A 20,728-nucleotide genomic window follows, 5' to 3' on the forward strand; every position below is an offset into this window, starting at 1 on the left:
GCCATCAAAACCAGTTCAGGCTGCAGAGTAAATAGCATTAAAAAATTTAAGATGGAAAACCACAACTCTATTATAAACTCTCCAGTCCCAGAAAGAAAAAACTTATGAGATACAAGGAGCCTTCCAATGGTAAACATTTAGATATTTGGCTGTAGTTTCTAAACATATTTTCCTTTAGTAAATAAAATTAAATAACAAAATTAAAAATATATTTGACACTATCTGCCTTTGGTATCACATAATCACTAGGAATTAGAAAATTCTTACTCAAAAATATAAGATAGTCTCAACCAGTAGAACAAAGACTCATAACAAATTGGATAATTAACAATTTACTTTTATCTCTCTGAATTACTTTCAGTTCTCCTTTGAATTCTCCTGGAACAGATATTATAATTTTTATGGCATAAATGCTACTTCAGGGAGAGGTTCTGGCTATGCATCAGAACTATTAAAGTTCTTGGTGAAAATGCAGGTTTCTGGGCCCTCACCCCAGAGAGCCCAGTCAGTAAGTATGAAAAGCAGCCCACGATCTGTGTGTGTGTGTGTGTGTGTGTGTTTTGTTAATCCTCACCCGAGGATATTTTTCCATTGATTTTTTTTTTTTTTTTTTAGGGAGATTAGAAGAGAGAGGAGGGAAACATCCATGTGAGAGAAACACATCAGTTGGATTTTTCCTCATGTGCCCTGATGAGGGCCCTTGTCCGGAGTCAAACCCAGGACCCTTTGGTCCTCAGGCTGACGCTCTATCCATTGAGCCAAACCGGCTAGGGCCAGGATCTGTTTTTAACAACCTGCCCACCCACCCTGCCCTGTGAAATCAATGATTCTGACACAGCTGCTCTGGGTCACCATGTCTGGGTGCTGTTTCAGCCTTAAAAACACTCAAGGCACTTCACTACACAACACTTTTCTTCCTGGTCACACTGCCTTATAAGTTTTTCCACATGGTTTTTCATTACCTAAAAGACTGTAGTGTTATTGTGAAACTTGGGGCATATTTCTGTGTATTCCTTCCCCTGAGCCTTTAATAATGATTGTTATGGAAACTGAGAAAAGCTCCATCCTGGAGAGGGCTTGTGCATCCTAATGAGCATCTGCAATTCTAAACACAATCTCTGCCATGACAAAAGTGTTCCACTCCGTCTAATCAATGGCTCCTTTTAATTGTTTGGTTTGGAACTTTCTCAACTGATTTTTCAAAAAGAAAGTATAACTAGACTATATCCACAACTTTTCCACAAGCCTATGTACCCTTAAATAAAATGGATAAAGAGAAGATTGACTACCTCCCATGGAATGCTAGCAGTACTGATACATGCAAATCAAAGTGAATTCAAGACCAAGTTCAAAGGCACTTCATGCATAAAGCTGTCCCTGATGCAATCTCTGTTCTCCCCTGTGCCCTGCCCACTCCTGAATGTGATGTCTCCCTCTGGAACTCTCCGTGCCACTCTGATGGCAGTTGTCCGATTCTGTCTTATATCCCAGTTTCATGCCCCTTTCCACTACGAAAGCTTGACTTTCTGAAAGTACAGACCATACCCTACAGGGAGTGCCAGGAATGAAAAAGAAAACCAGTGACTGATTTACACATCCCCTCTAAGCCTTTTCTTCTTTTTCAACCGACCCACAGAGATTCTGTGAGGTTCCATGGCTCTTTTGTCCTCTATCCCAGCTACTTCCAACTTGGTTGTTCAAAAACTGTTGCAATATAGCAATTTCTGTCATTGACTTTTATGAGGTAAACACTGTCAGCTTCCACCCCTCAAGTCCATCTCTTTCCAAGCATTTTCTGTGGGTTAGTGTTTTGACCCAGAGCTTGTGAGCTGCCCTGGAGAGAGGCTCATGTACCTCATCCTGGAGGAGAGTCTTACTGTACTCCAGATGGTGCCTCTCCAAAATAGAAGACCCGTGAAGCTTTGCCAATGGAGACGTGGATCTAGAAGGAGAAGGATATGCCATGATTTTAGCTGTTTAAAGATTATGCATATGTCCATACAACATAGAATCTTTACTATCTGAGGATTTTTTTTTCTTTCTTTTTTTTTTTTTTTAAATAGAAGATTGTGTTTTCTTTTTCTTTTTTTTTTTAAATATATTTTTATTGATTTTTTACAGAGAGGAAGGAAGAGGGATAGATAGTCAGAAACATCGATGAGAGAGAAACATCGATCAGTTGCCTCTTGCACACCTCCCACTGGGGATGTGCCCGCAACCAAGTTACATGCCCTTGACCGGAATCGAACCTGGGACCTTTCAGTCCGCAGGCTGACGCTCTATCCACTGAGCCAAACCGGTTTTGGCTGAGGATTTTTTTTTTTTTTTCATTTCCTCTCTCTCCCCTACTGCCCGTGAAATGGTCAAAAGTTACATATTAAATCGCCGAAACCGGTTTGGCTCAGTGGATAGAGCGTCAGCCTGTGGACTGAAGGGTCCCGGGTTCGATTCCGGTCAAGGGCATGTACCTTGGTTGCGGGCACATCTCCAGTGGGAGGTGTGCAGGAGGCAGCTGATCGATGTTGCTCTCTCATCGATGTTTCTAGCTCTCTATCCCTCTCCCTTCCTCTCTGTAAAATATCAATAAAATATATAAAAAAAAAGTTACATATTAAAAAATGTTTTAGATTTAGAAGATAAGAATATGCTCTTTAAAACAAATTTCTTTAAAAAAATAATATCCTAATTTATTGAATGCATAAAATGATTGAATTGTTTAAACTCAGAAATCTAGTCCTTCCTCCTCATCTAAAATCTTTGTCCCCAGAGTTTATGGTGGTCGAATATGACTCACAGAGCATGTAGCAAAACTGATAAAGCCTGTAGCTCATTGATAGAGAAAGTGTTCATTAGGAATTGAATATTCTTATAAATACAGCATAGAGAATATGGTCAATAATCTATATACATAAAACCTTAATATGCAAATAGACTGAACGGTGGAACAACCAAACAACTGAACAACCGATCACTGGCATGCGCTGACCACCAGGAGGCGTGCACAGAACGTGGCGGGCATCGGCTGCGGTGGGATGGTGGAGCAGGTGAGCAGTCGCTGTCATCAGGGCGAGCGTCTAATAGTTACTGAAAATTCTTTGTTCCTGCATGCCGTGGTCCCGCTGGGCGCTCCTACCCGCTGTCAGTGCTGGAGCCGCCACTTGCACCCGCTGCTGGTACCCGGCGCCGGCCCCTATTGCCCCTCAGGGCTTCTCCACCTCCCTCCTGAGGGGTGATTGGGGCTGGCAGCCGCCTCTTGCATTTGCTGCCAGTGACAACCCCACTCACACCCACTGCCGGAACCTCCGCTCGCACCCACTGCCGGCGCTGGCCCCACTCGCACCAGCAGCTGGCACCCAGGGCTGGTCCCGATTGCCTCTGAGGACTTCTCCACCTCCCCCTGCTCCTGAGGGGCAATTGGGGCAGCAGCCGCCGCTCACACTCACTGCTGGCACTGGCCCCAATCGCTCTGCACCGGCAGTGGGTGTGAGCAGGGCCAGTGCCATCAGTGCGTGGGAGTGGCGGCGGCAGGAGCAGAGCTGCCAGCAGACAGGGGACCAAAGGCCTCAGCAGGAGGGGCTGGGCAGGGGTGTGGAGGATAGGCCAAGACCCACCCCTGTGCCCACCGCAGCCTCGCGGCCCACAGTTCCTTTCAAGGTGCACAAATTCGTGTACTGGGCCCCTAGTCTATATATATAAAAGGCTAAGTTGACTCGTGCATGCATGATACATATAAAGCTCTCACTGGCGCCAATCACATGTGTGTTTCGATCTATCATTGTTAATCATGAATTTGGTTGACACCTCTATTATAGAGAAAGGGCAAATAGCGATATTAAAATATTTCTTCTAATTAATTTCCTTTCAATGTGCACGAGTCCATGCACCAGGCCACTAGTGTTGTAATAACTGTATAGTGTCAGATAGGTACTAGACTTAACAGGGTGATCAATTCCTAAGTAATATAAGTGTCTAATCACTTTGTTGTATACCTGAAACTATTATAATATTGTATATCAACTGCAAATAAAAAAAATTTTAAGCATTTTTTAAGAAAGAGGAAGAAAAAGAATGTATTGGAACTAAAATGAAAATCACTATCAAGTAACACTTCTTTCCTCCTCCAAGACAGTGAGATAAATTTAAACTTAAATTTTCCATTTGCTAGTATTTGGATCATGCTTTATGTAAGTGGGGACCTCAGTCTTTGGTACCCTATCTTTCTTCAGTTCTTCCTGTTGGAGGAAGGAAAAGTTGACATCCTATCTAATAAAAGAGTAATATGCAAATTAACCATATGTAACTCTGCTACACCAACAAGCCACACCCACCAGCCAATCAGGAGTGAATATGCAAATAAACCCAACCAAGATGGCTACATGCCACAGAGAGCAGGAGGGAGGCTTGGGTTTCCCCGGCAATGGAGGAAGCCAAGCTTTCCGCCTGCCCTTACGGGCCTAGGCCTCCACTCAAGGCTACAAAGTTTCCATGAAAGAAGATACATAAACCCAAACAGAAATGGCGGCAGCCACTGAGCTGGAAAGTGCAGGAGGCTAGGGTTGCCCACGGCGATGGAGGAAGCCAAGGTTTCCACACACCCTGGCCTGCCCAGGCCTCCGCTTAAGGCTACAAAGTTTCAATTATAGAAGATACATAAATCCCAAAAGAAATGGCTGCTGCCACAGAGCAAGCAGAAGGCTTGGCTCCGCTCCAGGCTATAAAGTTTCAATTGTAGAAGATAAATAAACCCCAGATACCAGGACCTCTGCTTGGGTCACCGGGGGGCGTGGCCGGCCTGCAAACCACCACAGGCCCCTCGCCCAGGCCACCCCATGCCCCAAGGGAACCCCCGCCCTGATCCAGGACACCCTTCAGGGCAAACCAGCTGGCCCCCACCTGTGCACCAGGCCTCTATCCTATCTAATAAAAGAGTTATATGCAGATTGACCATCACTCCAACACACAAGATGGCTGCCCCCATGTGGTCAAAGATCCTTCCCCCATGTGGACACAAGATGGCCACCACAAGATGGCCAGCAGGGGAGGGCAGTTGGGAGCGACCAGGCCTGCAAGGGAGGGCAGTTGGGGGCGATCAAGCCTGCAGGGGAGGGCAGTTAGGGGTGACCAAGCCGGCAGAGGAGGGAAGTTGGGGGCAACCAGGCCTGCAGGGAAAGGCAGTTTGGAGGGACCAAGGCCTGCAGGGGAGAGCAGTTGGTGGGGACCAGGCCTGCAGGGGAGGGCAGTTAGGGGAAAACAGGCTGGCAAGGGAGCAGTTATGCATCAATCAGGCTGGCATGGGAGTGGTTAGGGGGTGATCAGGCTGGCAGGCAGAAGCGGTTAGGGGCAATCAGGAAGGCAGGCAGTTGAGCGGTTGGGAGCCAGCAGTCCTGGATTGTGAGAGGGATCCCAGATTGGAGAGGGTGCAGGCTGGGCTGAGGGACACCTCCCCACCGTGCATGAATTTCGTGCACTGGGCCTCTAGTCAAAAAGATGAAAAAAGAAAAGATGGAGAGAAGCTGAAGTCACAGGTGTACCTTGATAATGTGGAAATGTTGTGATGGAAATATGGAATAAATAATTTTAAGAAAGGAAGACATCAGTAATGTGGATGGCAGCCTTTGTAGAGAAGTTTCATTTTGTTTCAGAAAGAAGAGAACTTTAGGGAGGAGAGGGGTCATGAACAGGTTTGGTAAACCAAATATACTAGTTAGGGGTCAGAATTTTTTAAAATATGTTTTTATTGAATTTTTAGAGAGGAAGGGAGAGGAATAGATAGATGGAAACATCAATGAGAGAGAAACATTGACCAACTGTCTCCTGCATGACCCCCACTGAGAATCGAGGCCACAACTTGGGCATGCAAACTGACTGGGAATCGAACCAGTGACCTCTTGATTCATGGGTTGATGCTCAAACACTGACCCACACTGGCTGGGCAGGGATCAGTATTTTAACTCACATTCAAATGCCTACTCTGTGTCAGCACTGGAGATTTTACAAAGATGAACAAAGCTCAATTCCAGTGGAAAAGAGTGATTATCTTTAATTCCTTTGGGTTTAAAAACATCAGTCAAAAAAGGTTACAGAGGAACTAAATATTCACCCAGTCTCAAAGTAACACCTCACAGATTATTTATTAATACAAAGGAGAAAATGTACCTTTGCATAAAGAGATCAGCTGGACATTATTCATAAACAGATAATGGGACAAATTAATATCATAGGTCTCTTGGTGCAAGGCACTGAGAAGTACACAATGTCTATGTAGAATTCCTACCCAAAACGTTTCCCCTGAATCTCGTAACCTGGAAACAATCAGACAAAGCCAAATAGAGGCATATTCTGCAAAACAACTGGCCTAGACTCTTCAAAAACATCAACATCCTGAAAGACACATAAGGTTGAGGAATCATTCCAGATTAAAGGAGATTAAAGATATGACAACTAAACCTGGTATCAGGTGATTTTCATTTCTTCTCCCCTTAGACAACCTCAAATGTCACAAGTACCTGTCGACACTGCACATGTGTTCACTTACTTCATCTGATACAGATTATTGGTGCCTCTGTGGTCAATGTCATGGCAGAAAGCAGCAGCAAGCATGGCAAAAGCTTCGAGGTCTGTATAGTATTTCTTTAGCTTTCCTGTCTAAAAAATATATATATATTTATGATTACTTGGATTAATACACCTCTATAGCATGAACTGTGAGGCCTGCCTGCAATGAAGAAAGAGTTCTGTATTTTTAGAACAAGTTGTTTTTATTTCTTATTGGGTATTGTAGCTAATTCTGGGCAATTACAAAACCCAGCAGGATGGGAAGGGGTTGGACGGATGGGTGAAAAATAGATAAATGAAGGGATTAAAACATACAAATTGCCAGATATAAAAACAGTCATGGGGATGTAAATTACAGCACAGGGAATATAGTCAATATTGTAATCACTTTGTGAGGTATATACATGTCTATATTAGTTTCAAGTGTAATGTGTGCACCTAAAACTAATATAATACTGTATGTTAACTGTAATTAAAACAAAATTTAAAAACAACAACCAAAGGACTTGTATGAATGTATATTGGCATAACCAATGGACACAGACACTGGGGCGGTGGGGGCTTGCCTGGGGTGGGAATGGCTGGCGGGGGGTGGCAGAGTCAAGTGGGGAAAAAGGAGACATATGTAAAACTTTAGACGATAAACAAACAAACAAAACAACTAGCCAGCAGATAACTGAAATTTCCTTCGAGGAGGTATGTGATTGTCCTCAATAAGTTTAAGGTTTCTCTTAAGAGTGACAATCCAGCCAAGTGCCCAGGCATCCCCATATTGTCTGGCATCATCTACAGGGGAGTCTGGGGCTTATGGGATTGTGCCCATGAGTTCCAGAATTACTGATTTAGACTGATGGACTGTCTCCGGTTCTCACTCGCCATGCTCAACAGGGAAATGTGCAAGTTTATGATGATTGACAGTGCTCTGGACCTACCATCAGCAATGTGAACATGGTCTGCCCCACATTGAATCCGTGCCGCCAATTGTGGTAAGTGACAGAACGGTACCCTTTTCTCACGGTGTACATCCATCTGGTAAGAACCTGTCACCCACAGAAGATAACACCATTCAGACTTTGGAACAGAATGCTAAAGGTTGGAAGGTCTGTGACAATCTTATCGATTGTACTTGTTTACAGAGGTTAAGCTGATATATTTACAAAGTTAATAATAATTTAAAATTCAAACTGAAGTTAATCTTTTAAACCACAGGAAACATTAGTGAAGTACAGCAACAGAATCGCCCAGTATTTTACATTAAAGACCATCTACCTCTACAGGTACTTTGAATTTCTCCACCACATTTATTTCAAAAAATAGTCGCAGTCCACACTTAATCAGCCCGTGCTCTGTAATGGGGAAGTCACTGAAGTGGAATTCACACAGGTCTACTGCCTTCGGGTCTGGCAAGTCCTCTTTCTGTTGAAATAAGGACAGACCGTGTCAGATTGCATTCACACATCCAACATTGGGTGTGAAACAAATTACAATGAAAAGACACCATGTGCAATTTGCTGAGCCTTTACGGGCCTGGCGCTGGGTGATGCAGTTTGTATGTGTTATCCTCACAACAAACCCACACAATTTCACCCAGTTTACAGATGGTGAAACTGAGACTCAGCTATATCAAGAAACTTTGTAAGTGGTGGGATTCAATTCCAATCATATGCCAGTGGCTATTTTCTTTATATGATGCAAAATGAAATGCTGGGTTGCAGCAGCTTCACCCATCTTCGATACCCAGCTTCTCTTTTTTCCTTTTCAAGAAATATTCAGGAAACAGTAAATGATCAATTCAATTCTATCATATTTTCTTTACATGCTCAGTGACGCTTTCCCATGAGACTGTGAGCTGCACTGGGGTGGGATTGTGTCTCCTGTCTGTGTGGTATCCCAGACCTGCAGTGCCTGTCCCATGAAGGGGTTTGGTAAATGTTTATTGAGTGAATGCATGAATGAATGAATGAGGGCCCTGTAGTATATTGGTACACTTGCAGATAACTTATTCATAGGATTATGAATGAGGCACAAGAGTATTGACATGGCTTGGGAAATTTAAAAAAGGATCTTACCCTTAAAGAACTTAACTTATTGAAATGGTTATAGAATGCAGACCAGGGAAAGGTGAAAGCTTAGAAAACGCACAGAGCATAGCTTCAAGTGTCTGGGACTGTGGGAGAAATTGAATGCCCGAGGGCAGGAAGGGGGAATTAAAGGAGGAGATATTCTGGAGGGGTATTCAGCTGACTTGGTAGGAGAGAAAGCACCAGGAGGCAGGTGTTAGAAAAGGCTATTAGGGTCTACCAGATAGATGCAGAGGAGCAATTCAGTTCAGTGGGCATCTACTGGGTCCACTGAGTTTACTACTGTGTTGAGGTCCATTCTCTCGATAATGGTACACAGATATTTTAGGTAAAATTACAGTTTCTGGTCCTCTAGCCCCTGATCTGGGCTCGTCCCTCACACCCTTGCCCTTCTCTCCTCTCCCTGGGGCTCCCTCCTCACCAGTGCCACTCTCAGACCATCACTTTAGGCCAGTGGTTCTCAACCTTTCTAATGCCGTGACCCTTTAATATAGTTCCTCATGTTGTGGTGACCCCCAACCATAAAATTATTTTCGTTGCTACTTCATAACTGTAATTTTGCTACTGTTATGAATCATAATGTAAATATTTGTGTTTTCCGATGGTCTTAGGCAACCCTGCTAGAGGTTCTCCGCTGCTGTAGAGCCTAAGACCATCAGAAAACACAGATATTTGCATTACGATTCATAACAGTAGCAAAATTACAGTTATGAAGTAGCAACGAAAATAATTTTATGGTTGGGGGTCACCACAACATGAGGAACTGTATTAAAGGGTCGCGGCATTAGAAAGGTTGAGAACCACTGCTTTCGGCAGAGACTTTTTCCTGCAAAGCAATGGCTTGGGCCAGGAGACTAATGTTCAGTTCTGGGTTTGGATTAATTAGCATGTCTCCCGAACGGAACAAGCCTCAATGTCCTCATCTGTAAAATGGGAAAGATATTAATAATCTTTTCATCTTTGTTGTTTTAATTAAAAAGTAATTTTGATTAAAAAGCAATTCTATTTGCATGAGTCAAAGAAAATTTGAGGGGATTCAATTCACAGCTCATAGTAACACTTCACAAAACTCCTTTCTCCATTTCTCATAGGACCCTCTGATACCCTTTGTTACTCATTCTCATCACTTTCTTTCTCTCTCCAAACCCTCCCAGATTCCTTGCCCAAAGAGGCTTTTCTTTTTCCTTTATTCATCTATTATTCACTCAACAAACATTTGTTGGTTTCTGTGTTCTAAGCATTATGGAAAAAGGAATGAATAAAAATGCTGTCATTGCCCCTGAAACATGTTCTCATGAGCAGAACAGTAGCACAGCTTATAAAAACCAGAGTAAGAGAGCCCCAGCCAGATGATTCTGGTTGGTTGGAGTGTCATCCCATGTAACAAAAGGTTGTGGGTTCAATTCCCGGTCAGGACACATACCTAGGTTGCGGGTTGGAACCCTGGTTGGGGCACATACAGAAGACAACCGATCAATGTTTCTCTCTCACATCACTGTTTTCTCTCTCTCTCTCTCTCTCTCTCTCTCTCTCTCTCTCTCTCTCTCTCTCCCCATCCTTTTTCTCTAAAAATCAATAAAAACATATCCTCAGGTGAGGATTTAAAAAAAATCAGGGCAAGCCCTAACCGGTTTGGCTCAGTGGATAGAGCGTCAGCCTGCAGACTGAAAGGTCCCAGGTTCGATTCCGGTCAAGGGCATGTACCTTGGTTGCGGGCACATCCCCAGTAGGAGGTGTGTAGGAGGCAGCTGATTGATGTTCCTCTCTCATCGATGTTTCTAACTCTCTATCCCTCTCCCTTCCTCTCTGTAAAAAATCAATAAAATATATATTTTTTAAAAAATCAGAGCAAGAGAAGAGAGTTATAGGCAGTGGTAGGGGTGCCCTGTGACACATAGCCTCCTTGCTGGAGGTCATTGCTCCTGTACAGTTCCCAGAGTGTTATGTAAAGATAAAATGTGAAATTGTTTTTTAATGCATTTCAGGGTCTGTGCTACTTAAATGTAAATGTGTATTTTAGCAGGAAACAAAGTAAGTTCTCAGAATTATGATTCCCAGGTGCAATTAAAGAAGAACCAGTAAAGTAACACTTGAATACAGAAACCACAGGTTTTGAAAAACAACCATTTGTAAGTCTGTGATGCAGAGAGGTTGATGAAAATAAAGGCTTTTGATTGGTCTGAGAAGTAGGAAGCCTGGCGCCCAAGGCTGATGTTCTGCTGTTTGCAGGAATCAACAGCTGAGGTGCATCCTGCCAGGCCTCCTGGGCTGCTCCTCCCCTCTGCTCACTGGGGCGCTGGCCACAGCCAGCTGTCTTTGGTTTCCCTCAGATAGCAAGCTATCCTGTGTCTCCAGGCCCTGGTCTGTATGCCCTGCTTCCCCTTCTCATTCCCAGCCATCTCCAAGCCCCCATCGTCCATCGCTGCCCAGCCCACAACTGCTTTCTCTTCACACCTCAGGGCCATGGCTGTCATCTCCTATTCTACCACCTGTGAGTAGAATCAAGCCCTTGGCTTCTGAGGGCCCTTGGTGCTTCCACTCTGTGAACTTGTCCACACAGGGCAGTGTCAGTGTCATTGCTTCTATTTTGGTCTCCCTATTAAACAGGGGGCTTCTTGAACCAGATAAGAACCAGACCATACTATCTTCTGCTCTCAGGACCCTACAGAGTTCTTTGTACTATAGTGCATCTCAATGATTACTGAATGAATGGGGAAAAAATTGAATAAAGGATGAGTGGGTGAGGTACTTCTCTGGGGCCTTCTTTCCAGATGGTCTATCTATGGGTGATCTGAAATGTTCTGGAAGCAAGACAAAGGTGGGAGGAGGACTTCCCTCACTTCCTTTGTCTGAGTCAGTGCACAGCTGCCTCAGTCCTTCCCAGCACAATGACATGCACCTGCTGCTACACTTACAAAATAGGCCTGGCCTTCCCTGAACCTAGAATTAAAGTGCACACCTGGAGAAAGAATCGTGGTGAGGACAGTTACATGAATAATTATGTAACCAAGAAATTATGCCAAGATAATTTTGAAGAATTCCTCTGAAATACTTGTTTGTTTCTTGAGTTCCAAGTTTTACGCAGCAAAGATTTGGGCCAAACTAATTTCCATTAAAATAGGGTGTGTTTTGGTAAAGCTACTGGTTCTTTATCCATTTTATTGCTTCTCCAATATAAGGTCCTCCCTCCTCTAAATAGACAACTAGAGAATTTCTAAAGTATCATGATGTCAATCAGAATTTTGTTTTACAAGAAGATGCATGTTGTTGAGGGCAGGCAAGAAGGAAGGGTTATCTTCTGGGCCACGTGTGAGAAGAAAGTGTTTAGAAGTCAAACCAAGAAGAGTGGGATCCTCAGGTGACACAAAATTATGCAGGGTGGGAATGGAGCCCTCAAACAGGGGTCAAAGGCCACTGGCTCTGTGATGGCAGAGGACAGGAAGACACACCTTATAAAAGATGTCAAGGGGAAAGGTGAGGTAGTCAGTATGTCTCAGTTTAGAAAGCAGAACACTTACATCACAGATTGCAAAAGGACAGAGGAAAACAGGATGAGGTAGTTAGTTAGGAAATAGATATGATACTATTTCAATTTCAATCAAATTAGATTCAAACTAGTGGCCTGGTGCACGAAATTCGTGCATGGGGGGGGGTTGTCCCTCAGCCCAGCCTAAACCCTCTCCAATCTGGAACCCCTCGGGGGATGTCCAACTGCCAGTTTAGGCCCGATCTCTGTGGGCAATCGGACATCCCTCTCACAATCCGGGACCGCTGGCTCCTAACCGCTCACCTGCCTGATCGCCCCTAACCACTCTGCCTGCTGGCCTGATCAACCCCAAATGCACCCCCCTGCTGGCCTGCTCGCCCCCAACTGCCATCCTCCGCCAGCCAGCTCACCCCCAACTGCCCCCCCTGCCAGCCTGCTCGCCCCCAACTGTCCCTCCCTTCTGCCTGCTTGCCCCCAACTGCCCTCCACTGCCAGCCTGATCGCCCCTAACCCCCTCTGCCTCAGCCCCACCACCATGGCTTTGTCCGGAAGGACGTCTGGAAGGTCTCCTGGAAGGTCTCCCGGTCTAATTAGCATATTACCCTTTTATTAGTATAGATTTTTAAAGTTCCAGGCCTAGGGGCTCGGCTTTCAGTTGGGATCCCAGAAGGGCCACACTCTAGAAATAAGGCCTCTACCCTCATAGTAAAGGCAAAACTGAAATAAATTATCCATAACAAAATCTAAAATCAACTTTATTTACCTGTCAGAAGAAAATCTAGTCCTGCAGAAAAATAATGCCACCCAGAGGCCCTACAAGTTTTCATCTACAATGTCCAGTTTTCAATGAAAAACAACTATGAAGCCAATTTTAAAATAATCAAATTACTAAAACCAAGAGCAAAACTAGACAGTAGAATCAGACCTATAGGTGATTCAGGTATTGAGATGGAAATTTTAAAATAAATGTGGTAAATAAACTCAAGAAAATAGAGGGAAAGATACACAAAGTAGATAAAATGATGAAAAATTTTAACAAAGAGTTGAAATCTTTAAAAAAATTAAATGTACATTCTAGAACTGAAAAAGATTAACTCTAGAATTAAAAAATTATTGGATTGGATAAATCTAACTGTAAGTTGTGGAAAATGAGTTTGGGTGTGTTGAATAGGATGCAACAAAATACAGGATGAATTAACTGGAAAAGGAATTAATTTCATCCAGAAATAATAGAGACAGCCTAATGACAATGAAAAGAGAACTGAGTTCCTCAGACTCCAAAAGAGAAACTAGCAATGGTAATGATAATTGTGCCTGGTATATTGTTCCTAGAAGGTTCATATGTTCTGTGATTCCATCATGTCTTCTAGGGTGGCCATGGTGAGATCCAAAGCTATTAAAATAAATCAGACCAGGACATCTCTAGAATCTGTGCCTCAAGTTCCTTATGCCATAGTCTCATTTAGCTGTGATTCTAAATTATCTGTGTGGATCGGACTGTAGGGGACAAAGGAAAGGAAATCAGGAAGCTAGAAGATGACTCTTTAGAAGAAATATAATTTCTTTTTAGCTTTAAAAGTTGTCAGGGAAGAAAAAACACAACATTTATTTGAAAAATGAGGAAGCATGTCCTAATATCTATATATATAAAAGCCCAGCAACTGGAACAGTGGAATGACCAGAACAACCGGAACGACCAGTGGCTATGACGCACACTGCAGCAGCCAACCGGCCTGATCTGGCCCCCAATCGGCCCCCAACACCCCGATCGTGGATGGGGCCAGCCGGCCAACTGCCCGTGGCCCCTCCCCACGCTGGCCTGGCCCAATGGGCCCCCATCGTGGCCAGTGGCCACACCCCACCCGTGCACGAATTCATGCACTAGGCCTCTAGTATTTTATTTAAAAGGCATTAAGGATAGAAGTAAAACACTTACCAAAATTGTGACAAGTTGTTTTTCTTCACAGTCTTCAATTACATCTATACTTAGCTTCTCTTTAAATTTCTAAAATGTAAAAGCAATTGAGATGTGAAATTCCTATAAAGGAGATTTCTATATAATTCCTCTGCTCTCAAAATCAGTTAAAATATACTTTAAATATGCTGTAATGAGTTTCATGACAAAGATACATTCTGGATACAAAAAAAAAAAAATCTAATGCATCTGATTATGAAGAGTTTTCTCCAAGAAATAATCTGATTGATTTCTCTATTCCCCCCAAAGGTAACATAAGCTGTCTGAGTGAGGAGAGAGGGAGAAGGAGAGAGAGAGAGAGAGAGAGAGAGAGAGAGAGAGAGAGAGAGAGAGAGAGAGAGAGAGAGAAGGTCTTTTTTTTTTGTATGTAGGTAAGAAAGAAAAACAAGGGGCTTACATTTTTTTGTTGTTTTGTTTGTTTTTTAGTTTATAGCAATTTCCCTTTTTTCTTCCGAGACCTTCTCATCTTCAAAATCTCAAATTCTCTGAACTCTCAAATCACCCAGCAAAACTAACCAATCAAACAACAACAACAACAACAACAAAAACACACAACTGAAAACCACCCAGCAAAACTATACCTATACACACACTCTAAAAGCTGGGTAAATAAAAGGAACAGAGGAATAGAAATAGTGTGATATATCTCTTCATTTGGTGGTAATTAGAACAACCAAATATCTTAGCAAATATCTACTTTCTCTCCCACCATCCATGATGTTGGTCTTGGTCATGTTTGGCCAATGAGAATTTAAGTGAATGTGATATGAGTAAAGACTTGAAATGTGCTTGCACAGTGGGCTTGCTCTGTTGCTCTGTGTCATGTTCATAAGAAGAACAGCTACTATGGAACACCTGATCAAGAAAAATGAGAGAAACACATAGAACAAACCAAATGCACAGCTTGGAGCCAAGCCCAACTAAGATCAATTGAAGCCTGGTCAACCCACAAATGCATGAGTGAGAATTAGATGTTTATTGTTGGATACCACTGAGGTGTTATGGTTGTTATGCTGCATTACATGGCAATAGCTGACTGGTATACTTCTCTTCCTGGAAATATTTTTTTTCCTGCTAACACACTTGAATCCAGGTATCACTACTTGAGCTCCTACAGGCCCAGACACTATTTTTAACAAAGTGCTATTCCAACCAAGCAGCCTGAAAGTCCAGTCAGGGTCTAGGTACACTGGGCCACCAGGTCCCCCCTTAGTTCCTTCTTCTTTACCTCCCCTCCTTAGCTCAGGACTAAACCTATTCTCATTAGTCAGACCTCTGGGTAATTAGGTGAATTCCAGAAGCCCTGATTAGATACCACCTAATGTCCACAGGACTGAATTCCCCACTTACCAAAATAGACTCGATTTCATCAGGAGTGGCTTTGGTCTGGTTCATGAGCATTTCCTGAGCTATCTCCTTTCTGTTTTCTAGCTTATTCATTTTCTCATAGGTATCAGTATTTAAAAGAGACCATCCAAGAAATTGTGTGAGAGTCTGAAATATATAAAATGTGATTCAATTCTCTAAAATGAAAGGAAAATTGATTTGAAGGCAGCAAACCACATGCTTCCCTATCAATCTCCCTTTTGATCTAAGAACAAAACATATTAGCAATGCCCCAGACAATAAAGTTGACTAAGCCCTGATTTCCAAAGTGCACTGTGCACCCTGAATACTTTATTAGAGGAGAGAAATTACAAAAATTCAGTAGAATAAGCATGACCTGAAAATTAGAGAGAGGGCTGGGGGTGAGAGCAAGAATAAGAGGGAATAGAAGGGAGTTGGGGAGAAAGGAGACAGAAACCTTCTTTCCCAGTTTCCTAGTATTGTAAAGAATTTTGATAAAGCCAAAAGTTCATACTTTAGTGAAAAAAATGTTGCAGTTTACAGAAGTCAGAAAAGAGAAATGACACAATGACATATTGGCTGCAACCATGTGTGACTCATGTTTAATTGCCCTTCAAAAATAACATTCCAGAATAACAAATAATTATGCATCCTCTATTATTTTATGAATTTCATTTACCTCCATTATTTTATAATTGCACTTACCTCAGTAATGAGTTCATCATATTCATCAAAAGGTTTTCCATCCTTCCTGTTATAAAATGTAGCTACTCCCACAATGTCTTCTTTCTTGTTGACAATAGGCAGGGACAAGACATTTTTAATGACCCAGCCAGTATCATCTACAGGTCCTTTCTAAAAACAATAAAGACACTCAGATTATTTTTTTAATTTTTAATTTTGAAATAATTATAGATTTACAGGATGTTGCAAAAGAAATGTACAGAGAGGTCCCAGGTACTGTTGATTCAGTTTTCTCGATGGACCATCTTGTGTCACATATAGTACAGTATTAAAACCAGGAAGTCTACCTTAGCACAATCTGTGAAGCTTATTCAGATTTCACCAGATTTATATGTATTTATTTGTGTGTGTGCATGTGTGTATGGCTTTATGCAAATTCATCACATGAGTAGATGAGTGCAACCTCCACTGGAATAGAGATACAGAACTAACCCAGCACCACAATAGCTACCACCCCATCACTTCCCCACTGAGGTTATTTTTAATTTAAAGAAAAAATAATCTTTGGGTGTTAGATGCACAGTTCCTGTGTTGTGTCAGAACATGTCTAGGATTATATGGCCATAAAAGTATTCTGGTACACTCAATTAAGTGTACTAGAACCAAGTGTCTATCCTCCTGTCTTTGTCTCCCCAGCCCTAGGGATGAGAAGCACTTATCTCTGTGTTCCCTGTTTCACTTTTTCTGTCCTCCAACACCTGTTTAGTTAATTCTTTATATTAAATTATTTCTGTTGAAATACTTAGTGTGGTTTCTGTTTTCCAGACTGATCTATCAATCTAATCTTTTGTACTGTGATGTAGTTCTGTCTGGTAAACATCTGTCAAGCCCCTATGATGTATCAGGACCTAGTTGCTGGATACAAAAATAAATACCTCACAGGCCCTCACCTCAAGATGACCACAACCTAGTGGGGGATGCAGACAGATATTTAGGAGTGTTTTTCAAAGTGTGGCCCCAAGCCATATGCACGTGTGTTTTTTTAGCTTGTTTCATAATCTCTGGGCATGCATCTTGAGTAAATTATTGGGTACTTCTGATGCCCTCCGAAGTCTGAGAATCATGGAACCGTGATGTGGCACCTACACAGTATGCAGCAAAGCAAAGGTAGTCAAGCACTCAACATCACGTTATTCATTCTTCAGCCTCCTGTTAGCTTAGTTGGTCATCCTTTGAGGCCCCAGGTAAGCCTCAACTCTCGCATGAAGCCTTCTCTAACTTCTATTTCTTTTTCAGAATTCTAAAAGCAGTTATAGCCTGGACCATATAATTTAGTATTTAAAGATGTTTTCCAAATGCTTCAGAATTCTTTGTGTTTTGTTTCTCTGAGTCTAGAGCTGACTCTGGAGAGGACAGAAATGGGGCGGGGGGGGGGCGGGCAGTGCTGCTCCCCTCCTCCTCAGCACTGAGAGGTGTGGCCTGGAAGAGTGCAAGGTTACCTGAAATGTGAAGTATTCATCTGCGGGGGCATTCAGCATATTACATATCTGTAAAGCAAGAGGAGATGGAAGTCCTGAAACATCATGTGGTGAAGCCATTAAACCCAGAACAAGAAAGAACACACCAGGTATGAGTATTTCTTCCATAGGTCTTGATAGCTCACAAGCAAATTATTGGCACTGGACCGTGGCTAGGCCAGATTTGCTAACAACACATTGAAGTTAGCTTCTCTTCTGCTAATTAAGTCACTGGTTGACATTTAGCACCATCTCTGCACCTTCCTACTCTCCCAGCCTCTAAGGATTCGTCTTCCAAATTCAAAGCAACTAGATGAATGAACACTGCAAAAAGTACAAGGACAACACTAAAGAAAAAACAAATATGCAAATAAATGCTGCACATATATTTCAGGAACTTGGATCTGAAGGGGGAAGAAAGAAAAATGCAAACATAAAGAAATGTTGAAAGCATCGAACATTCTTGCAGGGAGGAATTTTGATGTAAAAATTCTACTGTCCACTGGGCCCACCCAACAGACCAGGGCAAAAATCTTCACTTCCTTTATCAACTCACTACATCTTGCATTGCAATCAGTGGCAAAATTCTCTCTTTATGTATTTTTCTCTTTTGTCTGTAATCTTCCATGCTTATAAAGTCTTGACCAAGGGAACTGTACTTGAGATAAAATTAAACCCAGCAGGAATCATGGTCATGGACTTCCAAAGGACTCTGAAATGTGTGTGGTTACAGCTTTAAAAGCTGGGGTCCACTACGTGTATTACATAGGTGATGCTGTTATTTATTGTATTACATGGTATTCATGGAGACAGCAAGGAAAACATGTTTTTCTAGTCTTTGTATCAGAATATAATGTGTTTTTTTCTAAACAACCTGATTCTATCATAGGAACACTGTAAATTCTGTACCTGATCAGTTTTCCTATTTAACTGGAAAGCTAAGAGTAAATGTGCAGCCTAATTTTATTAATGTGGAGGACATTGTGCAGCAAATCATTGTTATCTTTAGTTCTGGCTCTAATTTACATCCTGCCCTTGATTTTTTTTTTCTTTTTCTTTTTCACCTATTTCTATTTTGTGTTATATTGCTTTATTTGGTTGTTGAAACTTAAATCCTTTTTGTGACAATGTAAATATGAATAAACATATATGGAAATGAAAAAATAAAGGCTGGGGAATGGATCAGTTTTTCTCCTGCTGACAAAATATTTTCTCGTAGAGTTTGGGAGTCTCTAGTTAACCTACATTCAACTGCCAAGGTTGCTCTCACCGATGTCTTGTGCCAAAGGAAGTGGCCACCTCACCTTTCCCTGATATATTCTGGCTTTCACATTTGTTTGCAACTCTTAGCTAATAAGAGTTCCATCCAATATTATTTAATTTTTTTCAACAACTTACAAATCCATTTTCAGCGACATATGTTGGTAATCCACTAACAAGAGTCCAGTGGTCTGCGGGAGGTGTCCTTGAGGAAGATCAGAGGAAAGAAAATCACTGTTACACTGAAAAGTGCATTGTGTACAAAAATAAAATGACAACTCCTACAGCCGCTTTATGATAATACTCACGGAATCACTTTGATCTCTTCCTTCCCATGCAAAATGTAGTCAATGATTTTATAAAAGATGATTTCCTAAGAGGAAAGAGAGAGATTATGAGAAAAATCTTATTTCCCAATAAGCACTTTTCATTGATGAACTTACATGAATAGTACCTTATTTCCCAACCACGTTTCTTGGCATAACATAAAATCGCAAACTGCATTGGAACAAATCCTGTCATTTCTCAACCTCAGTCAATGTTTCCCCTTCCCAGCTGGGCGGTGAGCACTCACCCCCTCCGGCACTGGCTCATCTGGACAAGTGCCTTGGAAACAGAATTCGATGGTTATGTTGAGAACTAGCTCACTAGTTCTTTGGACAGAGAAGAACCTTAGGCCTTGACACGTGTCCCATCACCTTGCCTTTCCTGTGTGCTGGGAATACAGTGGTAAACCACAGTTCCTGCCCTTTGAAGCTTGCAGTTGAGGGTGGGGAGTAAATCTAACCCAACCCTTCCCTAGAGATTCAATGTCAGAAGAAGGACCTGGGAACAGTGCGTTTCAAAAGCTGTGCAAGTAGCTCTGATGTGTCCCTCCCTGTGGAGAACCATTGGTCCCAAGCCTTGGCTTTACAGAAAAGAAAGCTGAGAAGTTAAACAATGAGTTAAGGCCCACCCCACCGGGCTGGAACCTCAAACTCCTTGTGTAGTACTCTTTCTACTACTCCAAGGTTCTGCAGAAAGTTACAGGACTAGAACCCAGACCTTCTGGGGCTTATGCTCCTTCCACTATGCATGGCTGCCTCTGATTTTAGCACCTTGCACCATGTATGGATATCACCAAGGAAGATGGCACTTACTCTGCCATCTGGTGTCTTTGGACCTTTATAAGGCTCGACTTCTCCAAGCTTGACTGGCCATTCATCGTAGAATTCCTGGAGACAGTTATATTTAAACATTATTAAACAAATTGTTTCACGAACTACCATATCTTATATGAATTTCATGTGTTTGCATATTTTATGTTAATTTATAATTCTGGAATTTTAGCGCTGAAAAACATCTGTAATTCCCAACAATACTGCTTATAGGAACATGTGACTGTGAACAAGTCACTTAACAGTAAATGGGGACAATAATAGAATCCATACTACAGAGTCATTGTGAGGATTAAGTGAGTAATACATACAAAGCACCTATTCTGATACCTAGTTAAAAGTACTCAATAAAGAGCAACTCTTTTATAGAATATTAAATCTAGCAGTTTCTCACAAAGCTAAATCTAGTCTTACCATATGATCCAGCAATAACCCTCCTTAATATTTACCCAAAGGAATGGAAATTGTATGTCTACAAAATGAGCTGTATTTTATTTATAATAGCCAATATTTGGAAGCAAACAAGATGTCCTTCAGTAGGTGAATGAATAAACTGTGGTGCATCCAGACAATGGAATATTATTCAGCATTAAAAAAAAAAAAAAGAGCTATCGAGCCCTGAAAAGACACGGAGGAAACATGTTTATTACTAAGGAAAATAACCC

The 20,728-nt window shown here is 42.1% G+C and overlaps 1 protein-coding gene across 4 annotated transcripts in view; it reads right to left on the reverse strand.

Moving 5' to 3' along the window:
* The window catches only part of PDE6C (phosphodiesterase 6C), a gene marked incomplete at its 5' end in the record, with an annotated part of 40,983 nt that overhangs the window by 11,189 nt on the left and 9,066 nt on the right, over nt 1–20,728 (reverse strand). For 2 of the 4 annotated variants that reach the window (XM_080687602.1, XM_080687603.1), the window contains 11 exons: nt 1,855–1,942; nt 6,536–6,645; nt 7,488–7,595; nt 7,825–7,971; nt 14,060–14,128; nt 15,449–15,592; nt 16,151–16,300; nt 17,629–17,676; nt 19,045–19,111; nt 19,215–19,279; nt 20,046–20,120. In XM_080687602.1, coding sequence (XP_080543728.1) covers nt 1,855–1,942; nt 6,536–6,645; nt 7,488–7,595; nt 7,825–7,971; nt 14,060–14,128; nt 15,449–15,592; nt 16,151–16,300; nt 17,629–17,676; nt 19,045–19,111; nt 19,215–19,279; nt 20,046–20,120 — 1,071 coding nt within the window. The remainder of the gene's footprint in view (nt 1–1,854; nt 1,943–6,535; nt 6,646–7,487; nt 7,596–7,824; nt 7,972–14,059; nt 14,129–15,448; nt 15,593–16,150; nt 16,301–17,628; nt 17,677–19,044; nt 19,112–19,214; nt 19,280–20,045; nt 20,121–20,728) is intronic. The other 2 variants (XM_080687605.1, XM_080687604.1) reach the window with 1 other exon arrangement.

The sequence above is a fragment of the Plecotus auritus genome (assembly GCF_963455305.1).
Source record: "Plecotus auritus genome assembly, chromosome: 9".
Lineage (NCBI taxonomy): Eukaryota > Metazoa > Chordata > Mammalia > Chiroptera > Vespertilionidae > Plecotus > Plecotus auritus.